General features: G+C 39.2%; 1 protein-coding gene across 2 annotated transcripts in view; it reads left to right on the forward strand.

Annotated features, from left to right (window-relative positions):
• Window positions 1-26,416, forward strand: part of CCDC141 (coiled-coil domain containing 141) — a 207,573-nt gene that overhangs the window by 133,709 nt on the left and 47,448 nt on the right. For both annotated transcript variants that reach the window (XM_057746706.1, XM_057746707.1), the window contains exons 8-11: window positions 1,524-1,696; window positions 20,290-20,431; window positions 22,390-22,509; window positions 24,428-24,619. In XM_057746706.1, the coding sequence (XP_057602689.1) occupies window positions 1,524-1,696; window positions 20,290-20,431; window positions 22,390-22,509; window positions 24,428-24,619 (627 nt within the window). The remainder of the gene's footprint in view (window positions 1-1,523; window positions 1,697-20,289; window positions 20,432-22,389; window positions 22,510-24,427; window positions 24,620-26,416) is intronic.

Here is a 26,416-nt window from a genome sequence, read left to right on the forward strand (position 1 = left end):
TCTTACTATATAACACAAGGAACTATATTCAATATCTGGTGATAAACCACATATATATACACATATATATACACACGTGTGTGTGTGTGTATATATATATATATAACTGAATCACTGCTATACAGCAGAAATTAACACAACATTGTAAATCAAATATACTTCTTTAAAATTAAAAAAAAAAAAAACCAACAACAACAGAAAAAACTCACTCCCTTCAATGGTGACCAGGTGCAGAGGCATGGGTGCTGTTACACAGCTCCACAGCTATAACCTTTACATTTGGTTTAAACTGTTCTCCCTCAGCATCACCCCAGCCTTCCTCCCCTCTCTGGTCTCTCTCCGGTCTCAGTGGTAGTTGACTCAAGAGACCATTGCTCTCATTGTGGGATCTTCGTATTTGACCTGGTGGCCCCCCGCCAAGCTCACTTGGCTTCCAACGTAACAACCCCGCTGACTGAGGGCCAGTCAGCCTTCCTGGGACAGGACTGTTCTTCGGCGTGCTGTGGGGCACCCCGTAAGGGGGCTGCTTCCCGTACAGCTGGAGGGCAACATGGCAAGAGCTCCCTTGCTGTTCATCTTCTCTTCAACTTATCTAACTCATCTCCTGCTCGCCAGGCCCAGGCTCACAGATGGGCTATCAGGAGACCTCTAAAGACCAATCTGATCTCTTTTTCCCTCATGTTACCACAGTCCTCTTTTACTGCTTTTGTCTTATACTCCTCCTTCTTAATGCCAGCTAAGCCTTAATGGCCGAAAGGATAGCTCCTCTCTACTCTATATTAATTCTATAAGCTCAATCCCCCAAACTTGGCTGTTGATCTGCTAATAAAGGAAAAAAATTAAGGAATTCAAAAATCTTCTCTCAAGACAGTACCTTGGTTTGCAAGGTGATTTTTTTTCTGCATAATCCTATTTTGCATGTCAGAAGCTAAATATTACCTTGGTCGTAGTCTTTGCACTGCTCCAGAACCAAATGCCAGTGTTCTCTGTAGACAGACAGATGCCTTGGATGGAGTAGGCAGAAGATCTTTTACTCGGAAAGGCAAGGGACAAAAGCCCCCAGATTTCTTGAATACTTCCGCATGGTGTTTCAGGTTCAAAGTGCAACTTATTGGGAATTTTTTTTTAAGAATATTACAGAGATATTCAGGTTATGAAAGTCCACATAATATTTTTAAAACATCTTATCTGTTAGTTGTATCCAGTACAGAATGCGCAAAAAATAAACGTGGCTCTCCAAATTTTATACACTTATAACTGTGTTGTATAGATACATTTTCAGTGTACACCATTTTGGTAATTTTATGATGGTGACATTTATCTCTGCTGAACTAAACTATGATCAGTTTCCCTAAATGGAGCCTTAGAGCTATACAGCTGTTTTCTAAGACTCAGATTGTTGTTTTGGTTACGATCAAACCAATAAATTGCACGGGCTGGTTTAATCTCTAGTATTTTGTGTACACATTGATGTAGACTTTAAACTAGATGAGCAGGAAATGAAAGTATGTTTTCTTTGGCAGGCATTTGATGTACTTGGAAGAGTTGAAGCTTACCTTAAGCTCCTTAAATCAGAGGGTTTAAGTCTGCCTGTCTTGGCGGCGAGGCACGAGGAATTACACAGAGAGATTAAAGACTGCACAGCTGATGCTTTGCAAAAGGGACAAGCCTTAATCAACCAGCTAGCCTCCTGCAGGTAAGTGAAGGCTCTTTCTTCCTCAGTGTAACAAGCTTTTTCACAGTTTCCACAGCCTGTTAAGAAATAAGTTGAATGATTTTTTTCCCTACTTCTGATGTTTTACTGCATATGACATGCCTTAAAAGGATCTATTGAGTTTTGATCAACAGTAATTCTCAGCACAGCATTGCTTATCCAGAAGTGAGGCCATATTCTAACCTGAGGACCTGAAGATGCTAAAGCTTTCTTTCTATGAGATTCTGAGAAGGGAGGAGGGGAAGGACAAAAGAAGAGACAGAACTTTCCTTCTGTATACTTTTCATATCCTAGCATCTCCGTGGGATTTCTCTCTCCCTTTAAATTCATAAGCCTTGAGTCGACCCTGTCCCTTTTTTCCTTTCTGGAAAAAATAAAGTTCTAGAATTTCCTTTCATTTATGATCTTGATGGCTCACCAAGCAAAACCCTAAGTAAAAGATGACATTATTAATAATTAAAAATGACATTTTTAAAAATTATGAGCCCACTACATGCCCGGCACTGTCTCAACAGCTCTAGAAGTGTTACCTCATTTATCCTCACAGCAGCTCTACAAAGCATATAATATACTGTTAATGTTCTCTTTTACAAGCAACTGAGAGGTTAAGTGACTTGCAAAAGGTCACGCAGCTGGTTACTTAGTGGCAGAACCAGAATTTGAATCCAAGTGCATGGATTCAAGTTAATGGTCTGGTGCATCCTAGACCTCCTGCTCTTAACCAGGGTGCTAGGGCAGGTTGTTTTTATGAGCACATTTAGTGAGTTTATCTGTTGGGAGGGAGCTTAGAGTTGGGAGGGAATGATGAGAGAGAAGGGCCTTGAGAAGCAGAAAGAGAATGCGATGAGAACGTATGATCAAGAATAGGGATTGGAATACAAAAGGGAGATGACAGAAAGAGCAGATGATGGGACAGATACCGGCTAAGAAGAAATGATGGCAGGGCTTATGTTTTGACAGAGAGAGACAAAAAGACTTGTACAAGTGGGGTAAGCCCTGTTTTTATCTTCCATATCCACAATACCCTTGAACCTCAAAGACATTCAATTTTAGGAACAATGAGATAGGTCAAATACGGTAAAAATTGTTTTATTCCTGTTTAAACACTCATTCTGCTGTATTTTAGATGTGTATAAAAGTGTCAATTTGGTAAGTTTGGATTTAGGGAATTTTCTTTTCAGAAGATAGTCCAAGTCCAGACAAGATATATTTAACCAGGGCTTGTGATGGTTGCTATGGGACCATGCAAAGCCAAGATCAGAAATAATCCAAGATCTTCCAGCAGGAGCTAAAAAGCTGAGACTATGAAAAGGGCAAATGAGTCTCAACTTTGAAAAACTAACTGTAACTGTAGGTCCTAAGTTTCCTTACTTTGGCTGCAAGCCATGCATCAGGGAATGGTGTGTCCACTCGGCTCCAGGAGCCCCAGTGTGCTCAGGTCTGACCCCAAAGTATGAGAGCTCCTTTCTCCCCTCCTCTTCTAAAGATCCAGTCTTCCAGAATGTTTAAGTGTCTTGAGCCAAACAGAAGATATCCTATGGGGTGCCTGGACTTGTTATGACTGGACTTAGGGTACCTGTTGGACATTGATCTGAGTCATGTGATGGTGGATTAAGTGGTGAGGTTTCCAGCTGAAATTGGGGAATGGTCTCATGTCAGTTTAGTTAGTAGGTGTCAAAGCACAGACAGATAATATTTCTCTGTTCAGGCCACTCTTTACTTGTGGTGCTTTCCCTGATCTTGAACAATCAGGAGGCTGCCAAAGACCCCTCCCTGGTTCTGAAGATCTGTCAGTGGTACACTGCCCCAGAAATTCTAGGTGCCTTGGCCTCCCTGAAGTCTGATCTCTGTATCCTCAAATCAGTAAGTCCTTTGGACTCTGTTTGGTTCCACCTCCCTGAGCTTTGCTCTGGAAGTTATCTCCCAGACATCAGGCTGATGCAATCATAAGGCTCACCTCATTCATTTCTCTTCCTCAGGGATCACTGTCCTGTGCTACCTGTCCTTCAATGTCTGAGAACCATTGCTCCATATGCTTTGTCTATTTTTCTAGTTGTTTAAGGCACAAAGGTAAATCTAGACCCTGCTTCTTGACTAGAAACTGAAGTTCCGTATTCAGTTTTGATGCTTAAGTCTTGGAGTAGGAAAGCTGGTCACAATTTACTACTGCTAAACTTTATCCTGTTTGTTCTAATCAGTAATGCTTTATTTTCAATACTTAAATATAATAGGAGTGCTTTTATTGTATACTACATTCTATTTTCAGGGTTCTAGTGACTTTGTGGCCATTCATTTTGTAATGGTCAACATGTTTATTTACCTAGCTAGCTCATTCACTTTGCCTTCTTTGCTCTTTCTAGTCTTAAATTTTACATATATATTATTTTTCAAAGGGGCACTATAGTTCTACTCTTCAGGCTGCAGGCTGAGTCTTAATAGAAGAAGTAATAGTTAGTGACCATTTCAAGAAATTTGAATTAATGGTTAGGTAACTGGATTAAAAAAAAATTAGCAATGTGGTTTCTGTCAACATCCTAGATATATGAGCTTTCATAGTAGTTCCAAGGTGTTTGGTTGCCCTGAGGTTTCACAATATTTTATAGATCAATAGTATTTCCATTTTGCAGGAGGAACTGAAGGTAAAGTGCAATTGTTACTTGGCAAAGGACATTTTTGATTCAGAGGGCAGATGTAGAATAGAAATCCATTAGAAGCTGAATTGAAATGCATTAGAATCTCAGTCACAAACCAGAGCCACACATAGTTACTGACCTCGATCCCATGCATTCCATTTGGGACTTGCTTCCCCTCCTCATCTAATGATTTATCTGTTTAACGACCTGGGTCACCACCGTGGGGGAGAAGCAGAACCTAAGAAGGAGATTTCAAGTTGCAGCCACGGCTGGAGTGAAGGTGGCGTTTAGAATAATGGCAATGGAAATAAATATAAATTTCCACAGAGGGAAGACCATGTTGCTAAACATTACAGTGGCTTCCTGGACTTCTGAATGCCAGCCACACTACTGGGACACAAAACACTGAAGTTCCCACTATCAGCCCTTTGAAAATGGGCATAGATAAGAAGCTTAGGGCTTAGTATCAAAGGAGTTTTATTTCATGCATTCTGAGCGCCATGACTTTTTTTTTTTGCCATGACTTTTATTTTTATTATTTTTTTATTGGAGTATAATTGCATTACACTCTTGTACCAGTTTTTGAGGTACACCAAGTTCAATCATCTGTATTTATACACATATTCCCATATTCCCTCCCTCCCTCAATTCCCCCCCACCCTCCCCATCCCAGTCCTCTAAGGCATCATCCATCCTCCAGTTGAACTCCCTTTGTTATACAGCAGCTTCCCACTGGCTATCTATTTTACAGTTGGTAGTATATATATGTCTATGCTACTCTCTCACTTCATCTCAGCTTCCCCTTTACCCCCCACCCCCCCAAACCTCAAGTTCTCCAGTCCATTCTCTGCATCTGCATCCTTGTTCTTGTCTTGTCACTGAGTTCATCAGTACCATTTTTAGATTCCGTATATATGAGTTAGCATACAATATTTGTCTTTCTCTTTCTGACTTACTTCACTCTGTATGACAGACTCTAGGTCTATCCACCTCATTACATATAGCTCCATCTCATCCCTTTTTATAGCTGAGTAATATTCCATTGTATACATATGCCACATCTTCTTTATCCATTCATTTGTTGATGGGCATTTAGGTTGCTTCCATGTCCTGGCTATTGTAAAGAGTGCTGCAATAAACATTATGGTACAAGTTTCTTTTGGGATTATGGTTTTCTTTGGGTATATGCCCAGGAGTGAGATTACTGGATCATATGGTAGTTCTATTTGTAGTTTTTTAAGGAACCTCCACACTGTTTTCCATAGTGCCTGTACCAACTTACATTCCCACCAACAGTGCAGGAGAGTTCCCTTTTCTCCACACCCTCTCCAACATTTGCTGTTTCCAGATTTTGTGATGATGGACATTCTGATTGGTGTTAGGTTATACCTCATTGTGGCTTTGACTTGCATTTCTCTGATGATTAGTGATGTTGAACATCTTTTCATGTGTTTGTTGGCCATCTGTGTGTCTTCTTTGGAGAAATGTCTATTTAGGTCTTCCGCCCATTTGTGGATTGGGTTATTTGCTTTTTTGGTATTAAGCTGCATGAGCTGCTTGTATATTTTGGAGGTTAATCCTTTGTCCGTTGTTTTGTTGGCAACTATTTTTTCCCATTCTGAGGGTTGCGTTCTAGTCTTGTTTATGGTTTCTTTCGCTGTGCAAAAGCTTTTAAGTTTCATGAGGTCCCGTTTGTTTATTCTTGATTTTATTTCCATGATTCTAGGAGGTGGGTCAAAAAGGATCTTGCTTTGATGGATGTCATAGAGTGTTCTGCCTATGTTTTCCTCTAGGAGTTTTATAGTGTCTGGCCTTTCATTTAGGTCTTTAATCTGTTTGAGTTTATTTTTGTGTATGGTGTTAGGAAGTGTTCTAATTTCATTCTTTTACACGTTGCTGTCCAATTTTCCCAGCACCACTTATTGAAGAGGCTGTCTTTTTTCCATTGTATATTCTTGCCTCCTTTGTCAAAGATAAGGTGCCCATATGTGTTTGGGCTTACCTCTGAGTTCTCTATTCTATTCCATTGATCTTCCTTTCTATTTTTGTGCCAGTACCATACTGTCTTGACCACTATGGGCTTGTAGTATAGTTTGAAGTCAGGAAGCCTGATTCCACCAACTCCATTTTTCCTTCTCAAGATTGCTTTGGCTATTCGGGGTCTTTTGCATTTCCATACAAATCGTAAAATTTCTTGCTCTAGTTCTGTGAAAAATGCCATTGATAATTTGATCGGGATTGCATTGAATCTGTAAATTGCTTTGGGTAGTACAGTCATTTTCACGATGTTGATTCTTCCAATCCAGGAACATGGTATGTCCCTCCATCTGTTTGTGTCATCTCTGATTTCTTTCATCAGTGTCTTAAAGTTTTCTGCATACATGTCTTTTGCCTCCTTAGGCAGGTTTATTCCTAGGTATTTTATTCCTTTTGTTGCAATGGTAAATGGGATTGTTTCCTTAATTTCTCTTTCTGCTCTTCCGTTGTTAGTGTATAGGAATGCAAGAGATTTCTGTGCATTAATTTTGTATTGTGCTACTTTACTAAACTCATCAATTAGTGCTAGCAGTATTCTGGTAGAGTCTTTAGGATTTTCTATCTATAATATCATGTCATCTGCAAAGAGTGACAATTTTACTTCTTCTTTTCCAATTTGGATTCCTTTTATTTCATTTTCTTCTCTGATTGCTGTGGCTAAAACTTCCAAAACTATGTTCAGTAATAATGGTGAGAGTGGACACCCTTGTCTTGTTCCTGTTCTTAGAGGGAATTCTTTCAGTTTTTCCCCATTTAGAATGATGTTGGCTTTTGGTTTCTCATATATGGCTTTTATTATGTTGAGGTAATTTCCTTCTATGCCCATTTTCTGGAGAGCTTTTATCATAAATGGATGTTGAATTTTGTCAAAAGCTTTTTCTGCATCTATTGAGATTATTATATGGTTTTTATCCTTCAGTTTGTTGATATGATGTATCACATTGATTGATTTGCATATATTGAAGAATCCTTGCATCTCAGGGATAAACCCCACTTGATCATGGTGTATGATTTTTTTAATGTGCTGTTGGATTCTGTTAGCTAGTATTTTGTTGAGGATTTTTGCATCTATATTCATCTGTGATATTGGTCTGTAGTTTTCTTTTTTTGTGACATCATTGCCTGGTTTTGGTATCAGGGTGATGGTGGCCTCATAGAATGAGTTTGGGAGTGTTCTGCCTTCTGCGATATTTTGGAAGAGTTTGAGAAGGATGGGTGTTAGCTCTTCTTTAAATGTCTGATAGAATTCGCCCATGAATCCATCTGGCCCTGGGCTTTTGTGTGTTGGGAGAGTTTTAATCACTGCCTCAATTTCCGTACTTGTGACTGGTCTGTTCATAGTTTCTATTTCTTCCTAGTTCAGTCTTAGAAGATTGTATTTTTCTAAGAATGTATCAATTTCTTCCAGATTATCCAATTTATTGGCATATAGTTGCTTGTAGTAGTCTCTCATGATGTTTTGTATTTCTGTAGTGTCCGTTGTTACTTCTCCTTTTTCATGTCTAATTCTGTTGATTTGTATCTTCTCCCTTTTTTTCTTGATGAGTCTAGATAATGGTTTATCAATTTTGTTAATCTTCTCAAAGAACCAGCTTTTAGTTTTATTAATTTTTGCTATGGCTTCCTTCCTTTCTTTTTCATTTATTTCTGCTCTGATCTTTATGATTTCTTTCCTTCTGCTCACTTTGGGGTTTCTTTGTTCTTCTTTTCCTGATTGTTTTAGGTGTACGGTTAGGCTGTTTATTCCATATTTTTCTTGTTTCTTAAGGTAGGACTGTATTGCTATAAACTTCCCTCTTAAAACTGCTTTTGCTGTGTCCCATAGGTTTTGGGTTGTTGTGTCTTCATTGTCATTTGTTTCTAGATATTTTTTAATTTCCTCTTTGATTTCTTTAGTGATTTCTTGGTTGTTTAACAGTGAATTGTTTAGCCTCCATGTGTTTGTATTTTTTACAGTTTTTTTCCTGTAATTGATATCTAGTCTCATGGCATTGTGGTCAGAGAAGATGCTTGATATGATTTCAATTTTCTTGAATTTGCCAAGGTTTGATTTGTGACCCAAGATGTGATCTGGCCTGGAAAATGTTCCATGTGCACTTGAGAAGAAAGTGTATTCTGTCGTTTTTGGATGGAATGTCCTATAAATATCAATTAAGTTGAGATGGTCTAATGTGTCATTTAAAGCTTGTGTTTCCTTATTTATTTTCTGTTTGGATGATCTGTCCATTGATGTCAGTGGGGTGTTCAAGTCTCCCACTATTATTGTGTTACTGTCGATGTCCCCTTTTATGGCTGTTAGCATTTGCCTTATGTATTGAGGTGCTCCTATGTTGGGGGCATAGATATTTACTATTGTGATATGTTCTTCTTGGATGGATCCCTTGATCATTATGTAGTGTCCTTCCTTGTCTCTTGTGATAGTCTTTAAAGTCTAGTTTGTTTGATATGATTATTGCTACTCCAGCTTTCTATTGACTTCCATTTGCATGGAATATCTTTTTCCATCCCTTTCCTTTCAGTCTATATGTATCCCTTGGTCTGAAGTGGGTTTCTTGTAGGCAGCATATAGAAGGGTCTTGTTTTTGTGTCCATTCAGCCAGTCTGTGTCTTTTGGTTGGAGCATTTAATCCATTTACATTTAAGGTGATTATTGACATGTGTGTTCCAATTACCATTTTCTTAATTGTTTTGGGTTTGTATTTGTAGGTGTTTTCCTTTTCTTGTGTTTCCTACTTAGAGAAGTTCCTTTCGCACTTGTTGTAAGGCTGGTTTGGTGGTGCTGAATTCTCTTAACTTTGGCTTGTCTGGAAAGCTTTTGATTTTTCTGTGGAATCTGAATGAGATTCTTGCTGGGTAGAATATTCTTGGCTGTAGGTTTCTCTCTTTCAGGACTTTCAGTATATCCTGCCATTCCCTTCTGGCCTGCAGAGTTTCTGTAGAAAGGTCAGCTGTTATCCTTATGGGTTTTCCCTTATATGTTATTTGTTGCTTTTCTCTTGCTGCTTTTAATATTTTTTCTTTGTGTTTAATTGTCATTAGTTTGATTAATATGTGTCTTGGTGTATTTCTCTTTGGGTTTATTCTGTATGGGACTCTCTGTGCTTCTTGGACTTGGTGAATTATTTCCTTTCCCATGTTGGGGAACTTTTCCACTATATCCTCTTCAAATATTTTCTCAGACCCTTTCTTTTTTTCTTCTTCTTCTGGGATGCCTATAATTCGAATGATGGTACACTTTATGTTATCACTGAGGTCTCTAAGACTGTCTTCTATTCTTTTTTCTTTTTCCCGCTCTGTGGCAGTTATTTCCCCCACTCTATCTTCCAACTCACTTATTTGTTCTTCTGCCTCAGTCATTCTGCTGGTTATAGCATCTAGAGTATTTTTGATTTCTGTTATTTTGTTATCCATTGCTGTTTGTTTTTCTGAGTTCTTATGAACTGTTTCTTGTACTTTATTTGGTTATTGAGATTTTGTATCATTTTTGCTATCATTACTCTGAATTCTTTTTCAGGCATTTTTCCTATTTCCTCTTCATTTATTTGGTCTTGTGGGTCTTTTTCCTGCTCCTTTGCCTGCATGGTGTTTCTTTGTTTCCTCGTGGTAGTCCACACTTCTGGGGTTGCTTGTCCTGGCAATAGAGGGGTTTATAGAAGACTGTCCAAGCCCCAGACTAATATCCGAGTGTTGGGTTAAACAAATACTAAGTCTAGGAAACACATACATGTATAAGACACACAATTACTGAATCCATTAGGACATAAGGCTCTGGAAAGACCTGACAGAAGAACCCCAGTATGCTATCAGATATTCAAAGAGAAACCCAACAGAGATTGAAAACCAAAACAGAACAAAACAGAAACAAAAGCAAAAACAAACAAACAAAATCACCTTTCACATATAAACACTAATCCAGGGAGATTTTGTAAACTAGGATCAAATATAAAAAAGAGCTAGAGTACCACCAGACAGAATGGAGATTCTCAGAATGAAATTAGACAATTGTACTAAGAACTAAGATAAAGACAAAAACCTAATATTAAATACCAAGGTGGTGTGTCATCTGGAGAATAGAGCAAGGAGTCTGAGCAGATCAATAGTGTTGCTTATAAGTATGTTAAGATAAAATAAATTAAAAATGGATGGAAGACAGGGAAACAGAAGAGCATAGTATGGCTGGAAATATGCAAATAAAAGGAAGGGAATAGAAATGTATAAAAGATAGAGATGAAAGGAAGGTAGGAGAGATATTTATTCTGTACTACCAAAAACTTAGCTAGAAATAGAATTATATAAAAAGGCAAAAAAATAAAAGTAGAATAAAAAATAGAATTAAAAAACTGTTATAAAATTTGTAGCTCCCTTAGGACTAAGATTGTAATTAATAAAGAAAAAAAAAAAAAACAGAACTGATCCCAGAATGGACTGGTTCAATAGAATTGATACTAATATTTCTGTTTCCTTAGAGTCTCAGCTGTAACTGTCCTTCTACTCGCCTTGAGTTTTTTGTATTATTCTGTGACCAGCAGAGCTTCCTTTATTGTTCATCTGTAAGCGTTGGTATGTGGGGAGGGAGAGGGTACAATCATGGCTCCTTTCCCTGGGAGTGAGTGAGCAGTGGCTCACTGTTGTTTCAGTCAGGCTTGGAGGTTCCTGTTGCAGGTGGATGCCGGTGGCTCAGGTGTAAACAGAAAGTCTCAGAGTTAGGCCTCTCTCCTGGTTTTTTTCTTTTTTTTTTTTTTTCATTTTCTCAGCAGCCTCCCTGCTGCCCGCCTTCCACGCTGCTTTCCGAGGTTTTAATCTAGCCCTGCCCAAGGGCCTGAGGGTACTTTTTATCCCTGAGCGCCTTAGGTGGCCCACAGGAGTCCCTCCACTGCCCATTGCAGGTTCTGAAAGAGAGAGAGAGGCTATGGCCGTGGTTCCTCCCCCCTGCCCGTGAGCCTGCAGCATCCAGCTGCCATCATGGCCAGGCAGCTCTCAGGGGCGGGCACTCCTTGCCACAGACCTCTTCCCTCCTGTCCTCTCTGTCCGTCACCTTATTGGCAACAATTTTTCTCACCCTGAACCAGCTCTCCAGTTCCCACGCTCCCGCTCCCAAACCTTCTGTTCAGCTGTGAATTGACGTCTCAGTCCGGAAACGCTGAGCTGTGGTGTGGACCCTCCGTGTGTTTCTCACTCCCTCCCATCTGCCACAGCTCAGCAGCTTCACCCTCTTTGAGCTGTTGTAGATGCCTCCCTACTGGTTATGTCGGGATCCTTCAGGTCCTTTCTGGTGTCCGAGGTCGTCTGCTGGTGTTCAGTTGGTTTTCTGTGGGAATTATTGCATCTTTTGGTGCATTCCCAATGCATCTGTGGAGAGGGATGCATTCCACGTCCCTCTACTTTGCCTCCATCTTTTCTCCTTTGCCATGACTTTTAAACTTAACCTCTCTGAACCTCAGTTTCCTCACTGATAAAATGAAAGTATACATTTTTATAGAGGATTTTTTAAATTAAATGCAATAACACCACTCTGGCACATAGAGAGCGCCCAATAAAAAATTGGTTCACTTATTTATTTACCTTCTATACATGGTTGTTTCAAATGACTACAACAGAGTCAGCTGCACCAAATCATATTCGTTTTCACTAACAGGGGAAGGTTATATTAGAAATAAGGCAGATAAACAATTATCTTGAGGTAATAAAAGGCAAAATTTAGTGCTGGGGCAGATGGGAATTTCAGAGACCCTTAGATCTAATTCTTTTTCCTGTTAGTTAATAAAATAGGACTTCAGAAGTTCACGTTTCTGTAAGATGAAGCTTCCCAGTAAATCTGAGAACTTTGTCATTATTTTTCTATAATTACTATCTTATTAGAAACAGATCCACTCTGTTTTTCTATCCTGGAATCAAATGCCTTTGAAGTCAGAGCAGCCTCACAAAATAAACAATGGTTATTTACATGTTTCTTTGCCTTTCTGTTTCCTCCCTACGCTCAGGTGATAATTCTGAGTCGTTAAATTGTTTATCTTTTCAGAGTGTGATATCTGTCACAGACCCTAAATACCCTTTGATGTGAAAGGCGTTTTAGCACTTTCGTTTGCATGTAGTTATGATGAGAATTACCCATCATGGGATCTGATGATGGACAAGCCAGACTCACAGTGAGGTCGGGAGCTCTGGATTCCAGCCCCCTCACCTCCTCTTACGCCTTGCTTAGCATCATCTCTGAGCACTGAGTGTAAAGACAGCCCACAGGTGCCCTGCTACCAAGCAGAACTCTGTATTTATTAAGCCACAGGAAGCTGTGGTGATTGCAAGTGCTGGGCCGTAGGCCTTACATGACAGTGAAGTTTTCTGTAATTGAATGAAAACTAGGAACCTCCTTTTTTCTTTTTTCTCAGTGAGCTACCAATTCCGAACTCAAAAAGAAGAAAACCATAAACAAAAGACAACCTATGGACTGGGAAAAAAGTATTTGCAAATGGTGAGACCGATAAGGGCTTAATTTCCAAAATATAAAAACAGTGCATACAACTCAATTGCAAAAAACAAACAACCCAATCAAAAAATGGGCAGAAGACCTAAACAGACATTTCTCCAAAGAAGACATACAAGTGGCCAACAGGCACATGAAAAGATGCTCAACATTGCTAATTATTAGAGAAATGCAAATCAAAACTATTGTGAGGTACCACCTCACACCAGTCACAATGACCATCATTTAAAAAGTCTACAAATAACAGATGCTGGAGAGGGTGTGGAGAAAAGGGAACCCTTCTACACTGTTGGTGGGAATGTAAATTGGTGCAGCCACTATGGAAAACAGTGTGGAGGTTCCTTAAAAAACTAAAAATACAGTTGCCATATGATCCAACAATCCCACTCCTGGGCATATATACAGACAAAACTGTAATTTAGAAAGACGCAGAACTCAAAACCATACAAATATCCAATAAGACCAGACTACCTTTTAAGGTATTCATTTGGCTTTTCCTGTCTGCTAAAATTAACTTAAGGAAGCTGGCACTCAGAGAGGTTCCAATAACTTGCCTTACTACCTATCATACAGTACTCCATCTATCTCCTAGTTTCAATTCAAGTCTCACCTTCCCTTCAAAGTTTTTCTTTCTTTCTGTTTATTTAAAACATTATTGAACATATGTGTAAGCATCCAAATGACATACCAGCACTGGGCTTCAAGGACAGTCAAAGATACATAAACCTGGCCCTGAGTTTCCAGAACCTTATTAACGGCCAGTCGGGGAATGACACATCAAGGGAGTGTGATCTAGGCCTGAGGGAGCCCTGGGGAAAGTGGGTGTTGGGGCCACCTCTTCAGCGAAGGGAGACACAATCCCAAGTTCCTGTGACTAGGATGGGTCAAGTGAAGGAATCAGACTTGAGAGGACCATTGTCGAATTTGATAGTCTAAGATGGGTGAAGGGTCACATCTTCCAGCCAAGGTAAACAGGATCAGTACCTACCACACAATACTTTCTGAGTTCCTTTATATTCGTCAGCTCTATACAATGGCTTCACTTTTTACTCTGTGGTGTTCTGACTCATTTCTTAGTTGTTTGATTTGCGACAGCCTCATCTCCTCATCTAGACCATGGCCTCGGCTTGAGGTCAGCCCTCAAGGTCAACCATGTAGGAAACCTCTTTTATGCTCCTTATCTCAGTATTTACTTACTAGGTGACTTGATTTGAAATGTTAAAAGGCTGGTGTGGCATAAAGGAAAGCTTATGTCATAGCAAAAATATTGTAAAAGATTTCAAGTGGAAAACAAACAAAAACAATCCCCACCTTCCAACAACATAAAACAAAACAAAGAAACAAAACCAGAAATCCCTTTGTATCATAGAGTCATCTGTGGTCACATTTTGTAGGAATTCTACCAAGCATTTAAGAACTTAAAGTAACCTTTTTTAAAAAAAAGTTTGATGATGTATTTAAATGGTAAATGTCAGATACTGAAATTCAAGAAATTGCAAAGTTGAGTTCTTATGACAGTGTTAACTCAGCCACTTGCCAAATATTTTCATGTCTATATTAAGTTGTTCTCTTTAGAGGTTGAGTAAATGTCATAACTGCAATCTGGACCTGTTACCATTGTTAAGGCTTTTATAATTCTGAAACTCTTAGTATGAACCGCACGCAAAGTTTATCCTTTCCATTAAATCTAGGACTAATTAGATTCTTGTAAATGTCTAGGAGTCACTCACTACAATATGAATTTATTCATTTCTGATACTGATGATGTGATGTGAAAGAGCAAGGATCCCAGAGTAAGAAGGTCTGAAACTGCAGAGTCTGCAGAGGAAGCCCGACTAAAGGGGCAGAAATCTGTGCCTTGGACAACTGTGGGGGAGGAAAGAACACCAGAAAGAAGAGAGGGAGAGATGTGAGTGGACAAATATACAAATAAACTGCTCATTGCAGTGTTGTTTATAATGGTGCAAACCTGAAAGCCACCTAAATATTTTCAGAAAATAGGGAAATGTTTCAATAGTTTAAGGGCAAGCACAGTATGGAGTATTCTAAGCCAATATCAGAAGAGTGTTTCTGAGGAATATCTGAAGACAGAGCGTATCCTCACAATCTAACATTAAGAGGGTGAAGTAGGATCCAAATCGCATGTATGGCATCTTACTAACTTTGGAGAGGAAGGGGTGGACAGGACTGCAAAGAGAAAAACTTTGGGGAAGGAAATACATTAAAATGTACTTCTATATCTTCCAAATTACCTCAAATGAGAATATTTGTTTAGCTCTTACTGTGCCCCCTTTTATCTGAGGATTTATGTCATCAATCGTGGAAAATGTCCAGCAATTATCTCTTTGAATATTGATTTTCTGGTTTTCTCTCTTTTCTCTCCTCCCATAACTCTCAGTAGATGAATGTTGGAGCCTCCCAGTCTGTCTTAAGTGTCTGAACTGTCTTTCATATTTTTCATTCCTTTATCTCTTTGCATTGCATTCCCAATGAATCCCTCAGATTGATTTTTCTCTTTTGTTAATTTTTCCTTTGTTTTCAACCATTGAATTCTCTTGTTTCTTTTCATAACTATATCGTTTTCATATCTAGGGTTTTTAATACATTCTTTTTCCTATCCAATTGTGTTTTATTTCGGACTGTTTTTGCTTCAGAGTTTCTTCTTTCTTTATTATAGGTATTTGTTTTTCCTTTATCTTTCTGGTGATGTGAGACATTTATATTAAAGTCATTTTCAGATTGCTCTACTTATTTTCATTTCAGATAGACTGCACTTAGCTCTTGATTGTTGAGTGTCTTTTCTTAGGATTCATTTTCCTCGTGTGTTTTGAAATTTTAGATTGTCCTCTGGATGGGAAGTGTTTGTTCTTCTGCTTTATTGTCCTTGCTTTGTTCTTTCTTCTTTTCTCTTCCCTCCTTAGCAGTTTTGCAGTGACTTCCACCTGAACTCACAGGGTCTCGTGTCCAGAATCAGTCTCCTGTTGTTTGATCAGGGTCACCCAAGCTCCCATGGAGCTACTGTGTCTCTTAGAGGTGCAGCCAGAAAACCAGGTTGGGGAAGAGTGGGGGTTCCTAACTGCTGTGCTATGTCTGATTCCTTGGCTTCAGCAGCAGTTGGCTATAGCGTTTTTCAACCTCCTTTTACAAGGAGGGAGAATCCTATCCCTGTTACTGATTTCAGGTCGAATCCTAGCTAGGGACCCTTCACGTAGGACATGTTTTGGTCTCTCTGGCCTCATAGGAATGGAACTTGTGGGCTTCTCTGCCTGAATCTGGACCAGAAACCAGAAACCCTGTAGCTTCAGCCCCACTTACTACTTGCTGTTTCTTTATTGTCATGTGTTATAAGAGATGCATGTTGGTGTGATATCTGTTTGGTGAGCAGTGATTCTCAATGTGTACAACCTAAGTAAGAAAAAAATTATCACAAAGATGTGCATTTCACTTCCGCAGTTCTAATGGCACTTTTTCAAAGCAGGGATAAAAATTAGAGAATGGTAGTAAAATTAAAGATGATAAACGTGAAGTGTTCCTGTCAAGAGCAGTAGCAAGCTAAAGATAAGGAAGATATTTTTTCCCATTTTCAAAGTATAATTTGTCCATAGACAAAAAGAAAAATATGATCAGCTGATTCCTTCTGATGAGACAGAGTAAGCTGTCAAGTGCTTACCATCTGGTTCAGCTCCTAATCCAGATGGGCTGCCAGTAGTAATTTATGAAAGGTTTGAAAGCAACTTGCTGCTCTCAGGAAAGAATTATTAGAACACGTTAACATTGGGATTTACTCCCTTCCCCCAGCCCCAGTTTGTAACAGATGCAAAGGCAGGGCAACTGCTTCCCTACAGCAAATATAATAGTCTATTTCAGAGACAGAAGTCAATATGTCTCTGCTCTCTGGGGGAAAAAGAAATCATTTTTCTTTCCCCCTTCCCTCCCCTCTCCTGGCTCAATGAATAGGGGAGAAAATACTCCCATGATGGAGTTTCTAACAAATGTCTAAAGAAGCTTTCACAGTCTGTCATTCCTGAGTATCTGTGACTCTTGAAGAAGTCACAGTCGACATCAGGAGTAATGGGATATACCCCATGCTCATACAACAGGCAGGAACCGTCCAATCCATTCATAGACAGATAGCCCAAAGATCAAGCAGGATTTCCAGTGCAAACTACAGAGCCACAGATTGTTAGGCCTAGAAGCCTGGTCCACTGGTAGCTCCTCCCACCCCATCAGGCAGCACGTGAGCAATGTGGCTTCAGAGTCAGAACAAAATGCCCGGGCACTCCCTTCAACCAAGTTTCTGTTATCCGCCCCCCGTTCCTGTCCCATCATTTATTTAATGTTACTGTGCAGTAATAAGACTTATTTCTGGGTGGCTGATGGAATTCTATTAATTTATTTTCGGTTCATGTAAGAATTGCTGGCAGAGCGTGAGGTCCTATTTTTCCTTTGATCAAACCATCTACATTTCAGGTTCTGAGGAAACTGGCAATATGCACACTATGCATATTTGAAAATGTTTGGAATGTTCGAAAGAAATGTCTTTTGAATCAGTGTTTCCAGTTTCCAACTGAAAATGATGAAATAGGGCTGGTTGTAACCTGCAGATGAGGTTTTCACCAAGGAGGACTGGGGAGGGAGCGGCCCTGCGGTTAGGAGTGTGACAGATCTATTCCAACTGGGAAAAGGCAGAGGGAAGGGATTAATGCCTGATCAGATAGAGATGATCTAACCGAGGACATACAGGAAAATAAGAGGTGACTAGGGTAAGCAAGAGAATTGAGAACTTCTCATACTTAAGGAAGGGGTCTAAGCCACAAATAAGAAAGGAATGCACACAGGATAGGCAATGCAGTCTGTCCCTGTGAGGCTTGAAACAGAGGAGGGAAGTATCATTCAACCTAACTATGAATCCTAAACCACCAAAGAAGAAATTAGACAGTCTTTGGGTAGCCTAAAATTTCTATAACTGGGCAAAGGGCAAAGCCAACTTTGTTTAAAAACTATTGGAAACTGTTGCTAGTGACATTTTTAATACAGTAACTATCTATGCATATGTTTTTGTCCCTTAAATCTGTCTTCTCGTCCCTTAAATATTGATCAAAGTGTATTGTATTTAATTTGAAAATATGCATTGATCTACTTCTTAGAAGGCTGTGTGCTCAGGGCTACAGAGGATAAATTAATGAAAAGAATGCTGTCTTTCCTCTTAATTTATAATGCAATAGATATACAGGATAAGGCATAAATCACCACAAAATGAGACAGATCTCCTAGGTCATTGAAAAATTAAAAATGAATGATCCATCCAAAGACAGAGAGAGAGATAATAGTTGGCTCATGGTGATTCATCTAAATTAAAATTGTGGGTTGCTGAAGAGCAATATTTTCATGGAAGGAATGCTTGATTTGTTTTTGTTTCCCTGTTTCCATTTTCTGTGCTGGAGGGGCCTTCAAGATGTGAATTTGAACAAGGTATCGTGTCCCTCTAGTGGTCACTTTGCAAACCACAGACAGACATTGCATTACCTAGAGAAGCCAGCCAGTTCTCAAAAGAGCATGCCAGCCAGGCTAATCCTGTTTCCATCAACATTCAGTTCAAGGGAGAGTGAATTTTAGAAGAGTACTCCTCACTCCCTCCCTGTCTTGTGTCGTGGACCCAGAAAAGGTACTATGAGGTGGTAAAGAGTGTGGACTCTGAGATCAGATGAATAGGTTCAAATCCCAGGCCTGGCAGTTAATAAATGTGACCTTGGGCAAGTTACCAAGCATTTCTGTACCCCACTTTTTTCATTTGCAAAACAGAGATAACAATTACAGCCAGATCACAGGGTAGTTATAAGAACTGGAAGAGATTACTTAAAGCATTAAAAGTGGTGCCTTGTCACAGTAAGTGGATTATTTTTAGAAAATGTTTACCTATTTACTTTAACCAGTTTTATTCTCTGTACCTTCTTTCCACAGTGCTTATTTGCCTTTTCTTTTTTATTTATCTTTCTCATTCCAAATTTGCATATTCTACAGAAAACTATAACATATAGGACAACTGGGCTTTTAAGTTGTCCTTTTAGCATACAAAGTCTAAAATGTAGTCAAAATATGATTACTATTACCAATATACTATTTTTATAGAATTTGTGGATATAAGCACACAAATTATTTCCTAAACTCTCCTGATTTCTCGATTACACTCTTCACCATCTCGGAGTTATTAAAATGTGAAACAAGTGCAATGTCTGTGGAACCTTAGGTGTCAGGAGTAAGATTTCCCCTCCAATGAAACGTCTCTGGGACTCCGGTGGTCCCACAGGACGCACCTGAATCCCACGCACGTTCAGCAAGATTCTCAAGCTGCCTGATGAACTCTAAGCCCTTTGACAGCCTCATTGTCATTCCTCTCAGGCAGTTGGGATCCTGCCCTCATTTCATTACTAATTAAATTCATTTTTACAGAGTCATAAATTAATTATTTGAGGTAAAACTACTGAAATCTGTATCTCGTTCCAAGATCTTTCAAAGCTCTGGGTAATTAAACGTAAGAGTTATCAGCTCAACTTTATGAGCATTGGAAGGAAATGACTGATGGGAAATTAAAGACTTCAACTTCTTACATGCTCGGAGAGGCTCCATCTCAGGGATAAGTTGAAAAATTTTAACATGCTCATTGCCTCAGCGACATCCTTTCACTGTCTTGCATTCCTAGTAAGCCTACGATGGAGATGGTTAGGAAACTTGCTAATGTGTCTTTAGACCACAGCAAACGGGGTCCAACTTAACGTTCATTTGTTGTTTTAAAGACATTTTCATTTCATGAGCTGTCATGTCACTTTTCTTTTTCTCATGAGGGCAGCACAGGTACAAAATGACAATGTGAGGCTTGTTTTCTATTTATGAACAAGTACATCAGTACCTTTGTTTTCACCTAATGATTACAGCCTTGAGCACTCATAAGCATCCAGAACAAGGACCTTGTTACATAAATATTTTACCCTATTGGATCATTCAATGTTTTGTTACTTTGCTGATCTACATTTCTATTCAAAGAGCACCTTTAGATAAATGAAGCTTTTAAATAACGCCCCTGGGAAAACTCTTGACAGACTGTGTTTTCTGCCATGGGGTTCTCAGAATATCTTAGAGAAATATTAAAAAGTGAACCTTTAAAAAAGAAGATTAAACCTGGTTGCAAAAACCCAAAACTCATCTTTTCCCTCAGGACTGACTGACTTAAACAAAAGAACATAATTTTGTTTTGCTCTCTGCTGTACCAGAACGACAGCTTCTTAACTTCTGTTATCCTAAAGCCTGGAGCTTCATAACTTCTATACAGTCATGCTTATCATGAAAGATTCATTTTCAAATGCTCCCTGTTCCTGGGGCTTCTCTATGAGAGTGGAGTGAACTAACAGCTGGCTTGTTCCATTCAGCTCTCAAGGAACTGGTGTCCATGAGATGATGGGATGCATCAGAAGGCGAGCAGATCATCTGACCGAACAGTGTTCAGCGCACAAGGAACTAGCTCTTAAGAGACAACAATTAACAGCCTCAGTGGAGGGTTATTTAAGAAAGGTAATTTCATAAAATTACCTCCTCCTTAAGCTACTATTTATTTATTTGTTTGTTTATATTTTGGTTTGTGTAAGTTTTTAAAAAAAATTTTTTAATTGAAGTATAGTTGACATGATATCATGTAAATTTCAGGTGTACAGCACATCAATTCAGTTTATATATACACACACACACACACACACTCTTTTTCAGATTCTTTTCTATTATAGTTTATTGCATAATATTGATTATAGTTCCCTGTGCTCTACAGTAGGTCCTTGTTGCTTATCTATTTTATACGTAAGCTACTATTTAGCTGCAGCTCCTTGCCTGGTGGTAATATGTGACGATATGGCAACCACAGCATGGGGCCTGGTGGGAGGATAGGGGCATGTCTCCTAAGGATTCTCTTCGTTTCACATTAGGCTTTATATTCCAACAGAATAAAATTGTAATTCACTACGGCTTATCAACCACCCCTGCCCCAGGCTGGCAAAACTAGAAGTGTCATCCTCCCAGCCCTGAACATGTTTACACAAAGGCAGTTCTCACTTTGCACAGAACTGTGTTAATCGAACCATGTGCATATGGGGACTGTGTTCTCCTTGATTTACGTGGTTCTGTGCACGTACCAATATGCACGTTTTGGTTAACATGGCACCACCCAACACAAGAATAACAGATAGATACCAAAAATGATGAGTTTTAGGGGTTCCAGGAATACATTGTCATTATCATAATTTATTGAACTAAGACAGGGCAAAGGACATGGCTACTGAATAAAACCATGTGTGTGAAAATCCTCTCTACAGAATAAATACAGTGGTTTGAAGAATTTTATTTCCTGTTTTCAAAGAGGAATAAAACCAGGCAGCTACTATTTGACTAAATAAAAAATTACTTGTCCATAGATGGGATTATAGCAAAAACAAGTACTATCTTAATGACATTAATGCTAATTAACCGTGCTGCAAAGGCTGGGTCTCAAATTTTCAACGATTTTTTTTATTTGCTACAATGGACTTATATACCTGACTTACACAAGTAGAATTCATAGACTTCACAGGAGAGCTCATTAAATAACCAAGTCTCTACCTAAATTGCCTCCTCGCCTGTTATCAATCCAAAGATGGGAATTTGAGCCTTGTTCTGATGCTTGGGTCCAGGGAGATTACAAATATGGCGGCAGCTGTAGTGCTGCATTCCCTGGAGCTTGAGACTCAAGCTAATTTGGTGATGGTGGAAATCACTGTAGAAACTCAAACAGCTGTTGCTGCTTGTCTAGCTACTGCCAAGTCAGAGTCAATTTGACTCTGGGGAGTGTGGACTCTAGTCAGAGCAAGGCAGCAACTTGAATTGAATAGAACCCTTTAAAAGTCACTGTATTCATTGACTCATGTGTATTGAAGATCAAATCATAGTCCCCCACGTGCATCAATTAAATCGCCTAAGCGTGTTCCTGTGTTCTGTTATGACATGTACAGCACATGGTGCTGCCCCGGGGTCCCTCAGCCCTAAATATAGTAATTTGTAAAGTGATCTAATTCCTATGCTGAAACTCTGCTTAAAAATGTACCTGTAAATTGGACCGCATTCAGCATACAGTGTATGAGTCTGATTTAATGGACCGGAAAAATTCATCTCTATTGATGTGTTGATGAGTGCATTCTTCTTTCTAGGCAATACACATAATAAACTTACAGAATGTGGCTTATGCCTATGTCTCATTGCTATTCATAAAAGAAATATCTGTAAACATGTATCCTCTATTGGTGGGTCAGTAGTATTACCTCATATGAAGAGCAGCATTATTAATTTAAATATGAAATACTGAAATATTTTCAGCTATTTTTAGATTAAAATTGATATATAAAAGTATAATGGGAATGTAGAGAGTAATGCTTATCTTCTCTACATGTATGCATACATATATGCCAAAATATATTACTAAGGCTGCAATATATTCTTTATTCCTGAAGGTGGAAATGTCCATTCAGAAAATCAGCCCAGTGCTTTCCAATGCAGTGGATGTCGGTTCCGGCCTTTCTGAATCAGATAAGATTTTGGATAAATATCTGGAACTAGATAAACAAGCTAAGGTAAATAAAATGAGTTATTATTATGGTTATGATTTTGTAAATATGATTTCTTTATTTTCAGTAGCTGTAAAACTTAATCCTAGCTCCCTTGAGGGCTGCAATTCTAAATTAGTATTATGGCAAATAATGACTTAAAAACTCCTACTATTATGTGTATCTAAATTATTTGTATTTATATGTGCATTTATTAGAGCATTTGAGCTCATGGAAACTCAGCATCATAGCCTGGTATTAAACACTCATTTGGCCCTCTTTCCTTGCCTGGGAGATGTTAGCAACTCCTTGTGGGGGTGCCAGAGGAGGCAGGGAGAGTGCTTCTCTAAAGGCTATTTGTGATTTTCTGCTAGAGTAATTTACAAAAAAAAATTACCCAAAAGCAACGTGTCAATGCTAGATTCCAGGAGGCAAAATAGTCACAATCTAGTTTGCACACCCAATGTTCAGAGACAGAAAGTGCCCCCTTCTCTACCTGGCACCTTCTCTAGCACCCTTTCATCCCTTTCACATGGGACTTAGGTCGAAGTATTCCTGCTAGCAGCTCCAAATCTGCATAAAGTCTTTGCCTGCCCCAGCAGGTGGTTAGGAAGGTGAGGCAAGTGCCCAGGTCTATAGGAAACGGCCTCGCTATTCCATCTTTTTTTTTTAATTTAATCTTTATTTTATATTGGGATATAGTTAATTTACAATGCTGTGTTAGTTTCAGGTGTACAGCAAAGCGATTCAGTTATAAATATACATATATCCACTTTCTCAGATTCTTTTCCTATAGAGGTTATTACAGAATTTTGAGTAGAGTTCCCTGTGCTATACAGTAAGTCTTTGTTGAATATCTGTTTTATATATAGTAGTATGTATATGTTAATCCCAAACTCCTAATTGATCTGTCTCCTTCACAGACAGCACCCCCACCTGAAACTCACAGATGAACCAATTTTTTAATGGGGTGTTTTTAATTCATTATTTAAGATGTCTAAAATGAAATGCATGTCTGAACTCAACTTAATTTTTTTATTTTAAAAGTTTTAGAGGGAAGGGGGAAATTTCAAGGGGAGAAACTCCTCTACTTCCTCCTTCCCAGAGTGCTCTCTGGAAGCAGTGCTTGTAAATTAAAATTACCTTCATTCAGTGGATACTTGGGAAACATATTAAATACAAGTAAGAGAGCAATCCCTCCTTGCTATAAATTAGAGTGGAGCTTTTGAATCCTAGCTTGGCCTCACATGAAATTTTACACGGCTCTATGCCAGTTGTGTATATAGTGCCCAAGATACCTACTTGTCCACTGAGTCAATGGTTAGATTTCACATGCCAGAAATTGCACTCAAAAGAAAACATAGGAGAGCAACCCTAGCAAGTCAAATTCACTGACTCTTTAGGTTATTCAGACCTCATCTTACCATTCTTCCTACACTTATTTAAAAACTCTTGTAAATGGAGACTTTAAGAAGACTGTATACTTGATATGGAATTTTTTTGTAAATTAAAAAATGAGTAAACAATGTCTATAAATTTATCATCTCATATAAAAAATTAGTTTAAGAATTTTCTAGAGCTGCTGGTAAATTTCATAAAGCAATCATCATGTATAGTTATTTTGTTTAAATTATTTTAAACATTTCTGCCAATTTGTTGTACAACCTTTCTTACTAAACAAGCTTTCTTCTATTTGTGACACAGAAAATGGAAAGTTCTAAATAAGAAGTATAGCTGATAGACTAAAAGAATAATTTGAGATGGTTTTCATTTCACGGTGCCTTTTTTTTTTCTTCAAATTTTGAAATATGTACCTTTTTTATTGAGGAGAGTTTTGGTACAAGTTCAATTAATAATCATAATAGATGGCTGCACCGAAGGTAATGGAATGTGAATGTTCGTGATCCCCCTGTCAGCTTCTGACCCCTGTGCTTTGCTTTCATAGGAGACATCACATGAATTAGAAGCAGCTGCAAAACTCTTGACGGAGAAAAATGATTTTGAACCTGATGAAGTGGCATTGCTTTCTTTTAAAGCTAAGTGGCTAGAAGAAGAATTAAACATACTTGGCCAAAGCATCAGCTCCAGGTCACAAGTCCTGCAAACTTACGTGGCATTTCTAAAGTCATCAAAGGAGGTATGGTACCTATGGGCTAACTTCTTTGGCAGCATGACCTCTGCCCATCTTCCTGCTTCCTATGGGGATTGAAGCCCTCATGGGTAGTTCCAGATCCTCCACCCCAGTGCATGTACTCACTTATACCCCCTTTATTCTCCAAGGCACCATACAGAGACTCAAGGAGTAAGTTATTTTACTAAAAAATAATACAAGTGTGTATGTGTAGATATAGACAAATAAGCAAAGTGGCTGTGTTGAAACACTTTTTACCATGGCCTACAAATATTTACAATATCCTAAACATAAAATTATTTAAAAATAAGTCATTTTCTATTTAAAAATAAGTCTTGAATCTCTTTGAATACCTAAGCAATTCATGTGATTTATTTCAAATGCACAGAATTGGAAATTATAGGCTGTTGGGTCACGTCTCAGGTCTGTCTTGTTTGGTGTTTTTTAATGTTTCCTCTGAGAGCTTTTTCTGAGGCATTATTTTGACTGGTTTGTACTAAAGTATCTATAAAATTCCCTCTGGTAGACTAGAATTCCATCTCTCAAAGGTCCCAGCTTCTTGAAGGTGACATCAGTAATAGAAAAGTGCCGGAGTCCCGCCCCGTTTAACTCTGGTCCCCATGCACCCAGGTGCATGCAGTGCACTCTCCTTTTGGGGAGGGGCTGCTGGTTGAATGGGAGGTAGAGCCAACAAGGTCCACTCAGGGCTAAAGCCAACCAAAGTTAGGGAGCATTCTCCCCCCATCCTCCCAGCACTCTCACCCTTACCTTGCACAACCACCATCTTCCCTGCCCACATAGCCTCTGTCAGCTCTCGTTCTCTAATAGTCTGAATTCTCACCACTCTGGAGGAAGGCCATGCCCAGGCCTTGAAAATCTCAGGGAACCACTGCCTCCTTTTCCACATCTTTCTTTATTCTGGATTTTTTAAAAAAAAATTTCTTATCCTTGCACTCTCAGGGTTTGGCAGAGGTATTACAACTAATAGGTTGTTCAGTTGATGAACATTTTTATCTGAACTTGAAATGGTGGAGAAGGTACAAAGAAGTGCTTGGTTTTCTGCATCTTCACTGCCAACAATGTACCTTCTTAGCTTCTAGCTCAGTGCCTACTTGCATGGCCCCCTCTGGCCTCTGGGACCAGGAGCTTTGGGACGAGGGCTGGAACCTCAGCTTTGCAAACAACACTTTCCCAGAAGGATCTTACGTCCTTTCATCTTCTCAGATTTCACTTAATCTATTTTCTTATCTGGCAGAGTCTTCTGTCCCCACCTTGGCAGTGTTCTCAGTCTGTCAGTCTTCTACTCCCTCAGGTTCTCCTTCTTTCCTCACCAGCTCATGCTTATTCAATTCCATTCCACTCTCCATGCAGTCAGCTCCCTGCCTTCTAACCCTACCTCTGCCAATTCCCAATACTAGATCAATCCAACACTCTTGTTTACTCAGCTTCTCGTTCCAAGCTTCCAGACGCTCCTTTGGAAAGTCATACGATTGTGCCGATTGGTGCTGTTACAAATTTATGAGTCTTTGCCTCAGCTGAGCCCCCCATATGCTCTTTAGTTGGTGCCCATTCATCAGCGATTCGCAAACTTCTTACCGCAGTTTCCATTCCTAAATCTCAGCTCACGCCCTTACGTTGTCACACCCTCACATCGTATGTGACTGAAACTGAGTCCGCTGAGCTTAACTGCCTTGACTTCCTTCAGCTTCCAAACCACTGATAAATTCACCCTTCCTCCACTGTCACCAACAAAGTAAAGTTTCTGCACGTGTCCCCCACTTATCAGCCATCAGTCCCTCCCTG

The sequence above is a fragment of the Hippopotamus amphibius genome, chromosome 8 (assembly GCF_030028045.1).
Source record: "Hippopotamus amphibius kiboko isolate mHipAmp2 chromosome 8, mHipAmp2.hap2, whole genome shotgun sequence".
In the NCBI taxonomy this organism is placed as follows: Eukaryota; Metazoa; Chordata; class Mammalia; order Artiodactyla; family Hippopotamidae; genus Hippopotamus; species Hippopotamus amphibius.